The 17,743-nt window shown below is 54.6% G+C and overlaps 1 protein-coding gene across 5 annotated transcripts in view; it reads left to right on the plus strand.

The window, feature by feature from the left end:
• WDFY2 (WD repeat and FYVE domain containing 2) overlaps positions 1-17,743 on the plus strand; it is a 162,222-nt gene that overhangs the window by 123,162 nt on the left and 21,317 nt on the right. For 4 of the 5 annotated variants that reach the window (XM_072783236.1, XM_072783235.1, XM_072783234.1 and 1 more), the window contains 2 exons: positions 2,127-2,277; positions 9,008-9,120. The exons of the other annotated variant lie outside the window; for it this stretch is intronic. In XM_072783236.1, coding sequence (XP_072639337.1) covers positions 2,127-2,277; positions 9,008-9,120 — 264 coding nt within the window. The remainder of the gene's footprint in view (positions 1-2,126; positions 2,278-9,007; positions 9,121-17,743) is intronic. 5 annotated transcript variants of the gene reach the window in all.

Consider the following 17,743-nt stretch of genomic DNA (forward strand, 5'->3'; position numbering starts at 1 on the left):
ATATATAAAAGGAATTACACGCCCAAGACCACGAGGGGATTTATTCCAGATTTAACGTTTGAAAATCAGTATGATCCATCACATCTCACATCGAAAGACTAAAATAAAACGATGTGATCCTATCAAGTGGCGCAGAGAAAGCATTTGATAAACTCGGACACGCACTCGTGGTAAGAACTCTGAGCCAGCTACGGGGTGAACTTCCTTGCCTTGATAAACAGCCACGACATCCTACAGCTGACTTGGGGCCTAGCTGTGAGAAGCAAGATGCTCTCCCCACGCCGCCAGCATTCCCAGTGGACACGCGTCGCCAGGCTTCAGGCCCGGGTTCCTGGAGCTTCCTGGTGCGTGTGTACTGTGAGCGGCTTTCCCTTGGAGTCAAAGAGCTGCGTCCCCGTAGGAGCGTGTGCCCCGCATCTGGGGATTTGTTTCTGTTTCCTCAGGAGGCCAAGGCAGCCGCACACGAGGGCCAGCTTTGGCAGAGGGCCGAGGGCTGTAGGTCTAGCCTGGTCACCCATCGATTGTGGGGTTTGGGGAAGTCACGCAGCTTTCGTGAGCCTCTCCCCCACCCCCAACGTGATGGCAGCCCAGAGGGCTCCCTGGCCTGGTCCTCGCGGCCACTGCCCTCTCCTCGGACTGAGAGTGATGAGAAGGAGGGGCAGAGTGCTGGCAGCTGCTTTCCCCGGAGACCGACGCGGGAGACGGACCCTGCGGAAGGCCCTTCTTACCATCGTTGAAGAGGTACAGTCTCACACACGGTGTTCAGGACCTTCTCCAAGAAGTCGTGTCTCTGGAGTTAAAGAAAACATTTTGATCCTGATGGTGGCTGATGGTCTGACGGGCATGGACCACAGAGAAGCCTTCGTGTTACTGCTCTGGGCCCCTCCTGCGTCCCCGTAGGGTCTCCGGCTTCAGCTCTCACAGTGTCAGGCATGTGGCGGAATGGCTCGTCCTGTGGGTGTTCGCCGGGGACCGCTGGTGAGGTGGCCAGGGCAGAGGGGCCAGCCCACAGCCGGGTTGGTCTGCGATGTGAAGACGCCACCCACGTTTGCAGGGTCATCGCGGTGACCGAGTGAAAGAACCTGTCTCCGTGCTTGGCTCCTGTTCGACCCTCGGGAATCGGCTACTGTCCGTAGAGCTGCACCGGCCCATCCGCACTGACTTCATCTTCATGGTCAAGTGGGAAACGGATGTGTTCTCGGTCACGTCATCACACTCCCGACGAGTCTGCTCTTGCCCACCAGACTGCCGGCTCCCGGGCACAGGGCCAGTGAGGTCTGGGCTCGAGGGAATCCATCGTAGTTCATTCCCCTCAGCTCTGTTCAGCAGCCGTGGACCCCCCACCTCACCCTCTAGGAGTGTAGGAGAAGGAAGCAACTATTTATGGATTTTATCCAATAATTGGGAAGCCTCCAGACCTTGGCCAGACTACTCAACTTCATTGTGCCTCAGTTTACCCACATGTAAAATAGGGAGATAGAGTAGGTGACATGAACAGTTTCTTCTTTTAAAACAAAAAAAAAAATTTCACTTATTCATTTGAGAGCGAGCGAGTGAGCAAGTGCACATGCACAAGGGAGAGCAGGAGCAGAGGGAGAGGGAGAGGCGGGGAGCCCCGTGCGGGACTCAGTCCCAGGCCCCCGGGACCATGACCTGAGCCGAAGGCAGACGCTCCCCCGACCGGGCCACCCGGTGCCCTGAACCGTTCCTTGTAACCAAGCCGTGTGGTGCGGTGACCCTGTGGTGGCGCCCATGTCGGAGCTGCCCGCCTTCCCTCGGGCGTGAGGGGCAGTTCGCCCTCCTCCCCTGCATGTGATCGCTAACAGCAAACTCCTGGGGCTGCGGGACCGTGCTGCGCCCGGAGGCCCAGGCCCCGTGGTGACGGGACAGTGGGTCGGGGCAGGCGGGAGGGCGGAGCCCGGGGAGCAGATGGGTGGTTCGGAGACCTTGGGGCCGTTGGGCCTGGCCCTCTCCGGGTGGGCCTCCACCCCGCGTGAGCCCGTGCTCTGGGCCGTGCTGCTGAGACCGGGCCTGGGCCGGGGGGGGGGCGGGGAGGGGACTCTGTGCACCACGCTCGCCCCCCTCCCCGTGCCCTCTGGGTTACTTTCTTGTCTCTTGGTTTTTAGCGCACCAGAGCAGAGTGACGATGATCCTGTTTGTCCTGGAGCTGGAGTGGGTGCTGAGCACCGGGCAGGACAAGCTGTTCGCCTGGCACTGCTCCGAGAGTGCGCGGCGCCTGGGAGGCTACCGCACCAGTGCCGTGGCCTCGGGCCTGCAGTATCCTTTGCTGGACAAAAATCCCCTGGTGGGAGCTTAGCTGGTGACTCCTCTGTCAGGAAAAGTTGGGGTATGTGCACCTCGAGACACTGTGGCTGTATGTGCGGAGCTGCCCTTTAGCTCAGGGTCTCATTGACGTGACGAATGCACACGTCGGGGAGGGTCTTCCTGGAGGTGGATCAAGGGGGTGATTTCCCCTCAAAGAACAGATCCCACGGGGCAGGTCGAGGAGTGGCTGTGACACAGGTCTGATGCCAGACGGGGCGCCGCCCGATGTGCGAGCCTCAGGCGTCAGGAGCTCCGAACACGGAGATGAGGGTGGTTTACGCGTGGACGGTAAGGCTGCGAGGAGCACGAGATGCCTGCGTGTCTTCCGAGTATTTCTGGAGAGGCCACCGGGCAGAACCAGACGAGGCCGGCTGGCATCCACAGGCCGCGATGCAGGCCCCCAGGAGGGGCGGGGATGCTGGCGGTGACCCCCAGGTGTCCGGGACCCCTCCGCCCGCGGCCAGCACCTGCTCCACCCGCTGGTTGGCGGGGCTCCGGCAGGCACGATGCGGCGCCGCCACCACGGGGTGAGGAGTGACGGGCCTGGCTGCCGGTTTGCCAAGCAGAGAACCCCTGTCCACCGTCCACCGAGCGAGTAGAGGGAATCTGCGGCCGCTGGTCAGCAGCAGGGGGAGGAAGGAGCGAGGTTGCTCTCGGGTGTTCGCTTCAGATTGCAGTGATTCTCCCAGCGGCAGGGCTGTGCTGGGTCCTTGCAGACCGTAGCTGTGCACGTGCGTGCGTGTGCATGTGTGCACGTTAGCCTGGGTCACGGCCCTGTCCTCTCTCCTTTCCCGCCCTGGAAGAGCAAGATGAAGAAATGAAGACCGGCCGCCATGGAAGGCTGTACAAGTGGCACGTTACCTCGCAGGCCAGAGACGGGGGGCGGGGGCGGGCGGGGGCGGGCGGGGGCCCCCACCTGCCTCTGGGACGTGGTCTGGCTGTTCAGAGGCTCCGGGTCCCTTGCGGAGGCCAGTGGAGCCCAGCCTCGTGCCTGGATGGAAACGCTTGGCCGCCTCGTGGGCAGATGCGGACTCCCTGCTGGCGTGGCCCGGGCCAGCGCCTCGTCCCCCGGCGGGCCGGCTGAGGCCACACGGGGCCACGCCCTCACCGCACCGCCCAGCTGCAGAGTCGGCAGGTGCCACCCCCAGGTCGCGGCCTCAGCCGCCGTCCACCCCGTCACCCTGTCCCCCCCCCCGCAGACCGCAGCACCCGGCGGCCGCGTCCTCGTGCTTCGTACGCTGGCTTCCGTGTCACTAGCCACGCCAAGGACCCAGGAAACGGGCAGCTCTTGCCCTTACGAAGTTCACTTTTTAAACCCTCTGAAAGTGGACACAGGACAGCAGCGCCAGGGCCCAAGTCCTGACGGCGGCCTCTGGCTCCCCCGGCGTGGGCTGCGGGTTCCCAGCGGAGCCCTGTGGCGGGAGCCCCGAGCCCCTGCGTGTGCCCAAAAGCGGCGGGCGGCCAGCAGTGTTGGGGGCCGTCGGCCTGGCCCGGGCCACGTGGAGCTGCGTGCGTGCTGCGGGGACAGCCCCTCCCGGAGGCCCATGGCCCAGCTCTGCCGGGCCCTCCCCCGGCCTGGGAACGACCCCCTGTCCCCGTCTCCCGGGCCCCTTCCCGGCGCTGCAGGAGCAGGTGGCATCCCCGGGCCGGGGCCTCCTGGGAGCTGTCACAGCCTAACGTGCCCGGGCAATGTGGCGCTCACACAAAAGTCCAGTTTTTATTTTTGTTTTGTTTTTATTTTTTTAGATCTTACTGGAACTCAGTTTGCCAACACACAGTACAGCCCCTGGTGTTCATCTCACCGCGTGCCCTCCTCGGTGGCCGTCACCTGGTGACCCCATCCCACCGCCCCCCCCTTCTGCCTCCCTTTGTTTGTTAAACCCGTTTTTTCATGGGAACCCTCTACGTCATGTCTTTCCTCTTTTTTCTGCCAGATTCCATACTTACAGGTTTTTTAAGGGAAGGTGTTTGAATAACACCAGTTTCTCTTCCTAGTGGACGCTGGTGGCGTCCCACACACGAAGCGGCCTGAGACGAACCACCTCTCCCATCTCCATCTCGAACCGTCGTTCATCCAAGTCAGTGATGCAGGGGAATCCAGCCTTTTTTCCTCTTCGTTCGGGTCTCGAACGGGAGAAGTTCGTGTGCCGTGAAAATAGCCAAAATTGAAGTAGAGAGAGAGAGGAAGACCAAGGGACTGACGCTTCAAAGATTTAATTTCCACACAACCTCAAAGTCTTTGGTTGCTGTGGCTAAAGGTCTGATGCTTCAGGGGTGAAGCAGCACTGAGCAGTAATCAGGCGGACGGGGAGGGGGAGACGGGGCCTCCACTCGCAGCTCCCGAGGGTTCTGTCCGGGGCTTCTCCGCTCACTGCCGGAACGATAATTAGGGGTAAAAACAAAAAGACCACGTTGTCTGTTTCCACAGTGTGGAAACCAAAGCTCGAGAAGGTGAAGGGACCTTCTCGAGGTCACAACCAGGGTTCCATCTTCCGCCGGCCCTCCGCGCAGCCGGCCGCCCTGGGATGCAGGCGTTTCCCAACGCTCGCCCCGCGGGTGGATGTTAGGAAATAGACCTGATTTCCCTCCCCACTTCGCGGGCCAGTATTTAAATTTGTGAACACTTCGGCCTCCCCTTTCAGTCTTGTCACGTGACCGTGTTTCCATCACATTTCTCCTGCTTCTGCACAGTTTAGGTAGTCCTCGTTTTAAGCCGTTATTCACATTCAAGATATTTCCAAGACGTCCCCCTACCTAGTACAAGGTCTTTTCACCAAGACTCTTTCAGATCTGCTCGTATTCAGGACAAGAGTACTGGAAGGCTATTCAGATTATCTTGATTTTTATATTTCCTCATCTCACCCTTAATGCCAATCATCTGGCTTTGAGGCTGTATGATTTTATCTCTGCTCTCTTTCAAATAGCTCTTGTTTGCATTTTTACTTTTTTAGGAGAATACTACTACTTACCTGCCATCATAAAGACTGGTCGGTGTCAGAGTGCATTTGTTTCTTTGTCTGTGTTCTTATAATTAATCTATAGGTAAATGTAGCAGGTGATCTTACTCCATATAAATACTAAATACTGTTATGTGTGTGTATATATATATTTGACAACTTGTTTGGAGAGTATGACTTCTCTGCTGTCCATGAGACTGAAAGAATTTGTGATGCCTTGTTCTCCTTTACTTTAAAAAAAAAAGTTTTATTATGAAAATTTTCAAAACATGCACCAAGTGGAGAAGAGGCTATAATGGATGCTCCCGTACTCATCAGACCCAGCGTTGATTCTTCTGTCTTTCTGGCTCTCTCTCTCTCTCTGTCTCTCTCTGTCTGTCTCTCCTGGAGTATTCAGAAACAAATCTCAGACCTTATGTCATATGATCCTTACATGCTTCACCACGAATGAATACAGAACTTTTCGGCAATCACAATGCTGTTATTATTCTTAAAAATGTATAACCACTACGCGATAGTGTAGAATGATCGATCCATTTTCACATATATCACTTACTGGCTTTTTGCAGTGAGTCTGTTGAAATCTGGTCCAGATCCACTTCACACACTGAACATGGTTGTCACACCCGGAGTCCCTCCCCAGTCCGGAGCAGTGATCTCCTCCTTCTTCTTTCTGTGCATCTGTACGGTGTCGGAGGCACCGAGGCTGTGTTCCCAGGGGCAGCCCTGTTTCTAGTGATCTCTCCGTCCTTGTGCTGTCGTTTCGCTGGTTCTACCTGCGCCTCTCCCATGTGTTCTTGGGAGCCGAGAGCTGCCTCTCGAGGTCTTGATTCAGTGCAGAGTCAGCTTCAGGTGAGCACCCTTGGTTGCCTCGCAGCAGGAGGCACATCGTGGCAGGTTGTCACACCCTTCCAGGGATGCTGAGCTTGATCCGTGTTGCAGGTGGTGACCGCCAGGTGCCTGCAGTGCTGGCCTCCGCATCAGCCCTGCATTTAGTCCTTTCCCCTGAACCAGTTCTTTCACGGGGGTTGCAAAAATGGCAATTTTGTCATCATTTTCCCCCACATATTAACATATGTGGAATGCTTCCATAAAGTGGAACTTTCCTCTCATTAGCTTGAGCTACTTGGTTACCCTGAGCTACAGTCAGTTTGGCAAAAGCAACATAAGTTCTGATTTCTCTTTAATTGCTCATTTTCCGAGTAGAGATTCAGTGCCCTGGTTACCTCCAATAGGTGTCTTTTTTTTTTCTTTTTGAGCATTATTATAAACTCTGACTTAAAAACAATACATTAGTAGATTTCAGGAAGTTGTCTTTTTTGAATGTTAATATTGTCCCATCTTTGGCCAATAAGAGCCCCACCACATTGGCTCCAGTGTCTGGATGTAACCACACTTGCCTTTGAGAGCTTCCTTGCTCTTTGGCGCGTCTGAAGCTTATCTTGTACCTTTCTGCCCCAGTCCTGAATCAGCCATTTCCCTCAGGGAGCGGAGTTTAGAGCTAGCTAGGAAACATACGTGTGTGTATTCCTGAAAAGAAAAGAAGTCATTGGGATCCCTGGGTGGCGCAGAGGTTTGACGCCTGCCTTTGGCCCAGGGCGCGATCCTGGAGACGCGGGATCGAATCCCACGTCGGGCTCCCGGTGCATGGAGCCTGCTTCTCCCTCTGCCTATGTCTCTGCCTCTCTCTCTCTCTGTCTCTGTGACTATCATAAATAAATAAAAATTAAAAAAAAAAAAGAAAAGAAATCATTGACTCATGTAATAAATTCAGATTTAACATAACAGGGTTTTAACTTCATTTTTGTATTTGATTCTTTTATCTTGGGCTGGAAATTATGGTTCCTGAAACATTAACATGCTCGTTTTATGCTATGTTATGTTTAAGCTGTTCCAGAATAATAATCGCAGCATTATAGCAGCAAGGCTACGGAGTGAGATTTCTCTGCAGTTCTTTTTGTCCTTAGAATATATCCTCCCAAGGACAGACAGTTGAAACGCTGTGTGTTAAAGTCACTTGAAATAATTCTGTTAACTATGGCTTTACCAGCAACTCGATAGTTAGGTTCACTCACTTTACTTTGTTGTCACTTTGGGGGATTTTTTTCCCTTTAATTTTGTATATATTTTTAATAAGTAAAATAATGACATGATTCCAGAGCTTCATTTTGTAAAATGAACACACGCGCGCAGACACACGCACACACGCACGTGCACACACACAATTCTGTTGCCCTCCCTTTCTTAGGCAAAGATCGTGTAGCTTATAAACTCTTAATGTACCTTGGCTTGTTTCACCACTTAATAATATGCCCCGGAAATTCCCCCACGATGGTGAGCTTATGATGTGGAGATCTTTTCCCCTAGTACCGCATGGATATATCCTAGTTAATTCAGTAAGTCCCCTTTTGATGGAGTCCTTTTGTTGTTTTCAAACTTGAGCCATCTAAAATAATATGGAGTGAAGAGCCTCAGGCATGCCCTCTGTCCTCCGGCCAGTGTATCTCTGGACAGATCTCTAGGTTCGCCTGGTGTCCTCAACCGGGGAAGCCCCTAGAGACTCCGGAGTGTGCCTTAGGCTTTTGCTGCAGGCTGGTCACGTAGTCAGCCTCTCTCTGACCCTCACATGCACCGAAATTCCAGACTAAGAGGAAAGCAGGTATTTGGCGTGAACCATGTTATGTGTACAGCCCGGGCGGAGTGAGCCACTCTCGTCCGTCGAAGGTGGGACCCTCCTGGAATCCTGGTGGCCGGACACCACGTCAGCCCCGTAGGCAGCCTTCTTCCCAAGCCTGGCGGTCGGCCCGTTTCTCACGTGCTCAGTCTTCACCTTCATTTCTTCCTGAACTGTGTGTTCATACGTGTTGCCCTTGGTTCTGTTTGGCCTGTGGTTGCTTTCCTCCTGATGGTTCTTCTTGTGTTGGGGGCCTGGGCCTTTTGTGACATGGATTGCAGATATTTTTTCCAGTGTTTCTTTTGGCTTTGCTGATGGTGTGTGTTTGTTATTTACGTTTTTGAGTAGTAAGTAGCGTTTCCCACTCCAAGGTTATAAAGGGACTCTCCCATCTAGATCTCAATAGTTGTCATGTTTTACACGTAGATCCTTAATCCATTTGCAGTTTATCCTGATATAGAACGTGAAACACAGATCCTGTTCTGTTTTCCCAAATGCCTATCCAGTTTATGCCAATATTTTTTTTTTTACCCCATCTCTTCCTTACTCATTTGAAGAGCCACCCTTATCAGACATGCTCTGGGGTCTGTTTCTAGACTTGCCATCTCGTCCCATGGTCCTGTTTGTCTGTTTAGGCACCAATACCGCACTTCTAATTACAGAGATTTTGTAACGTGTTCCACTTCTAGTAGCGCTAACCTCTCCTGTCACATAGCATAATCATTCTTATTTTCACAATGTTCCTGGCTCTTCTTTTTATTTTTTTATGTGGGCTTAGACTTCCCTAGCCCTAGGGGGGGGAAAATGTTGATATGTTTATAAGGATTGTATTAAATTTGTTAATTCATGTTGTAAGGAGTGACATCATTCCCGCGTTGAGTCTTACCGTCCCATGGTACTGCATCTTTCACTTTGTTATGTCTACTTTTTGTATCTTCCAGCGTTATGGCCAAGCTGTCTTCATACAAGATTTGCACGTTTCTTGGTTTCATTTATTTGTTTATGTAAATCCATCAATTCTGAGAAATGATCCTTAATGTTTACATGATAGATTTGATGTTGAAACCCGGCATGTGTTTATTGGTGACCAGTCAGGCCAAGTGACCATCCTCACACTGGAGCAAGACACCTGCACCCTGGTCACGGCATTCAGAGGACATACAGGTGGGATTGGAAGCAGAACCTCCACACGCCGCTCTCACAGGGACCTGTCACCTGCCGTGTGTTCTGGCATTACGATCCGTGTTGTCAAAGCGACACAGAACGGTGTGCACGGACGCACGTGATACATTTAACCAATTCCGGAATGGCACAGTAACATAGAATGTCAGAAATTGTCTGGAATTTTCAGTGCAGACAAAAGAGGAACCAGCCTCTTTTCAAAAGGTTGGAGATTTGGTTCTCTGTCACGTCGCACTGGAGGAAGCCAGTGTTGGCACATATATTGATGAGACGTGGTTTGAGACCATGTGGCAACCGCACAAACCTCAGAAGGCCAAAAAGACAGCTGGCTCAGTCTGCCCTTTCCACCCTTGGGGTGAGAAGATGGTGTGCGAGACAGACTCCCCCGCTTCTCAGACAAGTGAAATAAAAAATAATAATAATAATAAGCTCATTGTGGGTAGTGAGGCTTCATAAAAAGGTCCAGTTCTTTTTTAACTTCCTTCTGGGCTCTTTTCAGTGTAAAACCCAAAGCCCCCTTTATTATTTAGGATTTGTTTGTTGGGGAGGGAGTAGGATCTGCTCAGGATCATGTAAGGAAGGTAACAAAATATCCATGCTTAGCCTCTGAAACACTGGAATAGATGATAATGACTCGTTTTTACTAGTATGTTTAATATGTAATGTTGACCCTGGGAAATGAGTCACTGCCTGTTTTCATGGTTCTTAATGGGCTTTTTATGTCTCTCACAGATGACCAACCTATGATTTAGAACAGAGCAAGGTTCATACTGAGTTTAGATGGCATATAAGAGCATAAGTAGGTGAATCAGGATGTAAAATGGGTTAGTACCTAGACCATAAGGGATTTCCTCAAGGGGAAGAAAGGAATGCAGTAAAGAGGAAATTGAATCCAGGGGAAAGGGGTCGTAAAAGATCATCCTAATTATCTATGTTTTCTGGGAAGAAGAACACATAGAAGCTTCCCCTGTAGACAGGACCCAGGTCTTTCCCAATTGGATTTCTCTTCTTAGCCACCGACACCCCGGCGAAGCCTGGCCTGGGAGGGACCCAGAACTGTCCACGTCAGGAGCCCGGCACTTCTGTGTTTCTCTGCTCACGCGAGTCTCCTCATCTTTCAGTTTTTTAAATCCTGCCTCCAGCTCCGTTTGCTCTTGTCTTTATTGACCAGTCTCCCTGATCCTTCATCCCGGGCCTGCGCTTGGTGGGCAGTCTGCTTGAGATTCTCTCCTTCCCTCCCCTCCGCCCTTCCTCCCTCCCCCCACACTCTCTCTAAAATAAATAAATCTTTTAAAAACATATTCTTTTGGGGCCCCGGGGTGGCTCGATGGTTGAGTATCTGCCTTTGGCCCAGGGCGTGACCCCGGAGTCCCGGGATCAAGTCCCATGTCGGGCTCCCTGCGTAGAGCCTGCTTCTCCCTCTGCCTGGGTCTCTGCCTCTCTCTGTGTCTCATGAATAAGTAAATCTTTTAAAAAAAAATACAGTCTTTTTCTTGCCCCCGTGTAGTCTTCCCCAACAAGCAAACTTCCTCTTCCCTGTCTTCCTCTCAGGCTCCTGCCTCACTGGGGAGTCCCCAGGGCTGATTCTCCTGGGATCTGCACATCAAAGCTACGCCCTTTGTCTCCCTTTTGACTAACTCCCTCTTCTCAATGCATTAACATGCATAAGCATCTCGGCTTTCTGTTCAACAAACAGACCCCTCTCCATCCTGGTCCTGTTGTAGCAGTTTTCATCTTACTCTCTTAATAGCAGTGCTTTTTTTCTTTTTTTAAATCATAGTACAATGTACAGAAAGAAAATTCACCATTTTAATCATCTTTACGCATGTGGCTCAGGGGCCTTCAGAACACTCAGATCACCACTCGCCTCCCCGGCCCCTGGCAACCCCCGGTCTCCTGTCTGTCTCGGACTTGGCCTGCTCGGGGGACCTCGCAGTCGGGGGAGTGCAGTCGGCTGGCTCCCTTCAATGGGCGTAATTTCTTTGTGTCCTAGCAAACAACACAGCCTCTTAAAGGAATATCACTTGCCAGCTGCTGCGAAGTCTTCACCTGTCGTTTGCCCTCGTCCCGCCCGCAGTGTGGCTTGTCTGCTGCTCCAAGGTGGCCAGGGACCCGCTGGTTGCCAGATCCTCTGTCATGCTTCACCTTTCCACCACGTTTTACAACGTGGCCACTCCTGGCTCGTAGCAGCCCTCCCTTTGGCTTCCGTGACACATTCTCTTCTAGTTTTCTTTTCTTTTGAAGTCTTTATTTATTGGAGAGAGGGAGACAGAGAGGGAGGGAGAATGTGCACAAGCAGGGGGAGCAGCAGAGGCAGAGGGAGCAGCAGACCCCACTGAGCAGGGAGCCCGATGTGGACTCGATCCCGGGACCCCAGGATCACCCTGTGAGCTGAAGGCAGACGCTCGACCCCTGAGCCCCCCGGGCGCCCCAGTCTTTCCCAGTTTTCTTCTGTTTCTCTCGCTGCTCGTTGCCATCTCCTTAGGAATCTTCCTTGTGAGCTGTGCCCAGACCCTGGTCTCTCTACTCATGGCTCTCCCTGGTTGGCTTCAGCCACGACTCCTGTCATACAAATAACAGGTACAGTGTCCTCAGATCCTCCCCGGCCCCGTGAGACACACAAGCTAAGGAGTGAGGCGGTGGCGGGGTGCAGGCCCGGGCACCTCCAGGAACGCCAAGTGGGCCAGGAGGGCCTTCCCAGCATAGGTGTTGCTTGACTGAAGATATTTGGGAAGGAAGGAGTGTTGAGTTCACAAAACAGCAGTAGTCCAAGGCATGGAGATCTGCAAAATCTTTCTTGGGGACTCTGGGACCCCATTTGGCTGGCACGCCGAGCACAAGGTAGCGGGCAGCCCGAGCAGACAGGAGAGGCTGTCAGGATTGCTGACGATCCAGGCATTAGCCTGACATCAGTGAGAAACCATGAAAGGGTTCTAAGCAAAGACACAAACCTGGTCAGAATTTAAAAGATGGTTCTGGCCCCGCATGGAGAGCGCAGTGGGCCAGCCGCCAGGAAGCCGTCCTCACCGTCCCGGAGTGCCGCTCAAGGGCGAGCCAGGGGTGGGCCGATGGGCAAGGGGTGCCCGCACGGGGCGGCAGCGGGCCCTTCGGCGGGGCTTCGCAGCACGCCGCCCTTCCCGGGTGGCCCACGGCACCCCCCCCCACCAGCCCTCTCGCTGCCCCGAGCCCAGGGAGCCGTGGGCAGCTGCATGGCTCTGGGGCTTCCTGTTGCCCGGGTTGGTTCTCACATGCAGTGTCCCCTTGGCGTCCTGCCTTCATCTTTCTCAGAGCTTAAAGCCTTCTCCTGGCCTTATCATGAAGTATCTTTGAGGAAGCGCAGATATGGCCCCAGAAAGTCACTAACCAGCACGGAGGCCAGCGCAGCAGGCCCCACATAGAACGTACTGTTCTCTTCCCTGGCCAGTAGGATGGGCCCCTCGCCAGTCTGGCTACTGCCCTGCTATTCCGTCCGTCCGTCACCAGAGCAGGGATGTCTACGAGACCAGGCTGGTGCAAACCTGCCATTGAGCTCATCCCCTCCTGGGCCCTGAGAGGCCCCAAACTCTGGGCAAAGGGGTTTGGTAAGGGCTAATCTCCTCGTTCCCTTAGCCCCGAAACAAGACCTTAGGATGAACGCAGATCCGCTGAAGAGTGATGTTGGGGGTCTCGTCAGCCGGACCGAGCACCGGGGCACAGCGTCCTGGGTGCAGAGCCCCAGCCATTCACCCCTCAGCCCGGTACCGTACAGGCCTCGTAAAATGTGGGTTAGTGATGATGGAATTGGCCTAGTACCAGAGGCCAGCAGAGCATTTGCTAATCCATGGGGACCTCGGAAACTAGTTTTATGTTCCTGTGCTCCCTCTGCTGGTTTTATTTCTGGAACATCAGAGTTCTTTGCTATTTCTGCAGAAATTAGAATGTATTTCTACCAAGAAGTCATGCTGACTTGAACAAAGTGGGGGAGAATCAGCTTTTAACCACTGGAAATTCATGGTATCAGTGGAGTTATTTTTCCTTTTTATTTCTAAGGATCATTTTGGTTGCATGAACATAGTAGAAACAGGAGGGCTTGAACGTAGATGCCAGAGCACGCGACTGGACAAAATGTTAAATACAGACTTGTTCATTAACTGTTAGGGGAACCACTGAGGGTGACAGAGTCACCGTAATACAAATAGCCAAGGCAAGGAGAGGCACCGTTCAGTGCACGTATGCAGGTCCACATCATTGAGCTACAGGCTTGATCTTTGTGCACAGTGGAGGCTTTCACGTCTTTCTGGTAGACCCGGATCTTCTGGAGCTCGCCCGGTCCTTAGCCCTGGGGTGATGAGTGCTGGGCCCAAGGGCTGGGCCGGACAAGCCTGACGCCCGCTGCCTGGGCTTCGGGTCCAGGGTGCGGCGGCTGAGCCGGTGCGTGCAGGCGGTGCCCCAGATGTTGGCGGCGCAGGCACTGGGCAGGCAGGGCCACGTGAGGCTGCCTTGGAGCAGATGACAGGAGGGCCCTGACCCGAGAAGTAAGGGGGGGCCCCGGGGAAGCGGTGTTTAAACAGGCCTTAAAGAGAAGAAGGAGCCCCCCAGGCAGCGAGACCCCTGCAGGCGCAGTGGGTGGCCTGGGCCCACAGCCTGGACGGGGCCCCTGGGGGGCGGTGGAGCGGGCCCAGAGCTCAGGCTCACCTTGCGGGTGCAGGGAGGAGCTCCCGACGTCGTCCTGGGGGGGCGGGGAGCCAGCGGGGGGTGTGTGTGCTGGGGACAGGAAAGGCCGCGGGGAGACCATGGCGGGGCAGCCAGGGGGAAGTGGGGGGCGTGCTGGGGTCAGGGAAGGGACACGGGGGGGTTGTGCTGGAGTCGGGGAGGGCCGTGGGGAGGCAGGGGAGGTGCAGCTGGGGGAGGTGGGGGGGCTGCTGGGGTCAGGGAAGGGACGCGGGGGGGTTGTGCTGGGGTCGGGGAGGGCCGTGGGGAGGCAGGGGGGTGCAGCCAGGGGGAGGTGGGGGGGCTGCTGGGGATGGGAAGGGCCACGGGGAGGCCATCAGGGGGGAGCCAGGGGGAGGTGGGGGGGCTGGGGTCGGGAGCCGCCGAGGGGTCAGGGTCTCCTCTCATTGGGGGCTGGGGGCCTGGGCAGCCGCGTCCGCAGCCTTGGGGGCCGGTGTGCCACCTGCCGAAGGCGGAGCCTGGGAGCCCCCGAGGTGGCGGGAGGCCACTGGCCGTCGGGGTGTGGCCACCCCAGGGTCCCCGGGCAGGCGGGGCACAGTCGCCCGGGGTGCGGTCCCGTGGCCCGGGGCTCACCTGGCAGCCCTTGGAGTCCAGGCGCCACACGCCCCGTCACCCTGCGGTGGGTGAGGCCGCCCGGACCGGCTCCGCGGCGCTGTCGCCAGCCACCGTGCACAAGTCTCTTGGAAGTTAGTTCCCTGTGCATTTCTGTAACGTGCGTTACATTTCCCAAGATTTTCATACTCTTTGGTCAGTCTCCTGTCTGGGAGTCTCTCCTGACTAGTAGAAGAAACAGCAAAAGTCTTACAAATAACTGTGCATTTTAGCAAAATTTATAATAGTGAAAAGTCAGGAAAAATGTAACAACATGTGAAATAAGGGACAACTGCGTGTTGGGGTCCCGGGCAACCGTTAAGACCCACATGTATGAGAACATGTAACCACACGGGTGCGTTTTATAGAGACAAAGCCTCTCTTTCTAAGAACAGATCCATTTACGTCGGAAACCGCGCTACGGGGTGTAGTGAGAGCATGTCGGAGGCAGGCGGAAGCACATGGTGACACGGGGGACCTATGTCTGTGATTTGAAACACCGTAAACCCGGAAGCCCCCACCTCCGTGGCCCCCGCCCTGTTCCTGGCCTGGATATGGAGGGCGGGAGGATGCCTGGGACGTGGACTGCGCGAGGAGCCTGTGCTGCCCTGGGGTCCCGCTGGCTGACGGTGGGGCCGGGCCACAAGGGAGGCAGCCAGTGAGGGGGGACACCGCCCCTGGAAGGACGCGCCCCCCTCCCGGCCTCGGTGCCCCCACGGCCCCTGCCCCAAAGCTCTGCCAGGCGTCTCGGTGGTCTCAGAGGCCATCCAGTTCACGGGCCAGCTGCGTAAGCACTCATTGGGCGCCTGCTGTGTACCAGGCATGCGCACCGGGCCTGAATACAAACACACCGGACGCCAGGTCTACCATGGGGAGGGATTTATCATCTGGTAAAGTGCAACGCAGCAGTTGAGTGTGAGGATGGAAGCACACAGAGGCCGGGACTCACGGGGACCCAGAGTGTTGGGGGCGTCCGCGGGAGGCGGCCCCTGACCCCACCTTGGAGAGAGAACGGGTTACCTGAGTGGGAGAGGGTAAGACAGGCACCCAGGTGGACGGCGTGGCCCACGTCCCCGGAGAGCACGGCCCACCAGGCCCAGTGTGCACGCCCGTCGTCGGATGCTCCGTTTGTGTTGTGTAGGGTCTGGGTCTTCCTGGGTCTTACTTGATCTGATTATAGCCACAGAGCCCAGCACGGTGTCCGGCGTAGAAGGTGCTCAGTACGTGCCTGCTGCACTGATTTGAGCAAGTGCTGTGCTTTACAACTGCTAGGCCAGCCTCCGAGAGCCGCCCCGCTGGGACGCCTAGTGCAGCCGGGATGGACCCCAGCGGCTCCTTGCTTTCCCCCGGTGCCATCCTGCCTCCCGTCTTGGGGCGTTCCTCCAACGGGAGCCAGCTCTCCAGTCTTGGTCCTGCGGGGCCGCGGCGGTCTTCGAGCGCTGCTGCGGCGTCCTTCCCTTTGAATTTGTCTGCTGTGTCCTCGTGGTTAAATCCAGGTTGTGCACTTTTTACAAGAAGGCCACGGAAGTGCTCTTAGCCCTTCTCCGGGGGGCGGGGGTGGGGGGGCACGTGGTGCTGATTTATCCCGTCTCTGGTGGTGGTCACGTCGACCATGGGGTCACGTGTGTCTCCCGGGCTTCTCCACTCCAGTCACCCTTTAAAATTCATGAGTATTTTATGAGGAAATACTCTGCAACTGTATGAATACTGTTTCTCCTCACATTCCTGCCCAGTAACTTTACTATCCGCCGATGGCTCTTACGAGAAACAGGACTGTGGCGCTCACGGGTTCTGCTTTTTCTAGTCATTAGCTCTTCGCCTTTCGGTTGCAGTTTGACTTTAAGGAGAAACTGCTTCCCCCGTGCTTATTTATCTTTCCAGTTGTTCCTACCAGTACGGGCTCACGAGTTCTTAATTACTTCTGTGCGTGAGGACCCGTTACCACCACCTATTTATTTTCTTGCCCACATCGCCCCAGATTTGACCAGGGCAACACTGGCTTCTGTGGCCTTTACTCTGGGACTCCACACACACCTTTGATACCACGGGGTGTTCCCGGCTCGTCTTGTATTCTCCGGCCTCAGCCCCAGAGTTAGCCGAGCCTGCAGCTGTCGTTTCACCCATGAAGAAGAAGCCAAAATCTGGGTGCTACGAGTGCTCACTGTTGGGGAGATCGTTGCTTCTACGGCCTCCTGGGGACAGGGCTGGAAAACACGAGTGTGTGCTCACATGTCTGTAACTATTCCTGTACCTTTGTGTGTGTGTTGGGGGGGGGGGTGGTGCACGCACGTGAGGTCATCCTGAGACTGCCCGCTTCGTCCATCACCAAGGAGTTTATTCCGTCCTCCCCCCACCAACTGCAGCTCCTGGGATAATGGTGAGAAACTCCCCAGCATATTTACTTGCTCGATCCTAAACTATGCACAGGAGGATAGCTTCAGGACTGCTAACCCACGTACCCCATATGCAGACCTACTAACTCAAGTACTATGTTCGTGTACAAATCTCACATCTTGCCTTAGGGTGTGTAGTAGGGTTCCTGTTCCCCAAGGTGACTTTCCAGTGTCCCCCCCCCCCCCCGCAGCCTGTGCGTTTCATTTGTGATACAGTTAGGTCCACTTGTTTCTGTTTATATTCTGTTTTGGGTCCACACCCTGTCCCTGCCTCACACTCCTTGTTGATTTTATATACTTAATTTTTGAGGGTGTGAAACATTAACATGGTCCCAAAACTCAGAACCAAACAAAAGATAGATTCTTCCCATCTCTGTTCCCGTGCACCTGCTGACGTTAACAAATCTCTTCATTTTTCATTTACCCTTTTTTCCTTAGATGAAAGGTAGCACAGTGTAGCTATTCTTCTGCACTTTGCCTTTTTCATTCTACAGTATGTCCTGGAAATCACTTGCCGTCCACCTAAGCGATCTGTGCGTTGTGCGTTCTTGCTCTTGCTGCATACTGTGTGGACGGACCAGGGTTCCTTCACACAGCCTCTTACCCGAGCCTTCTCCTTGTGCACGTGTGTCTTTGTGTTACCTGATGGGGATGGGGATGGGGATGGGGATGGGGATGGGGACGGGATCCTCAAGATAAGTTCCGGGAAGTGAGGTGGCTCAGGTGCGGCTTGTTGGATGTGGCCTCCCCGGCTTGTTGGATGTGGCCTCCCCGTTGTATCCGGTTTGCAGTCTCCTTAGTGAGGTATGAAAGTGCCTTTCTCTCCCTCCCATAGGCTTTGCAACAGAATACGTGTCACGCTTTTCAGTTTTCTAGGCCAAGAACTTGTATAGTGGTTCATGCAAGGATGG

Source organism: Canis lupus, chromosome 17, assembly GCF_048164855.1.
Source record: "Canis lupus baileyi chromosome 17, mCanLup2.hap1, whole genome shotgun sequence".
Classification (NCBI taxonomy): Eukaryota; Metazoa; Chordata; class Mammalia; order Carnivora; family Canidae; genus Canis; species Canis lupus.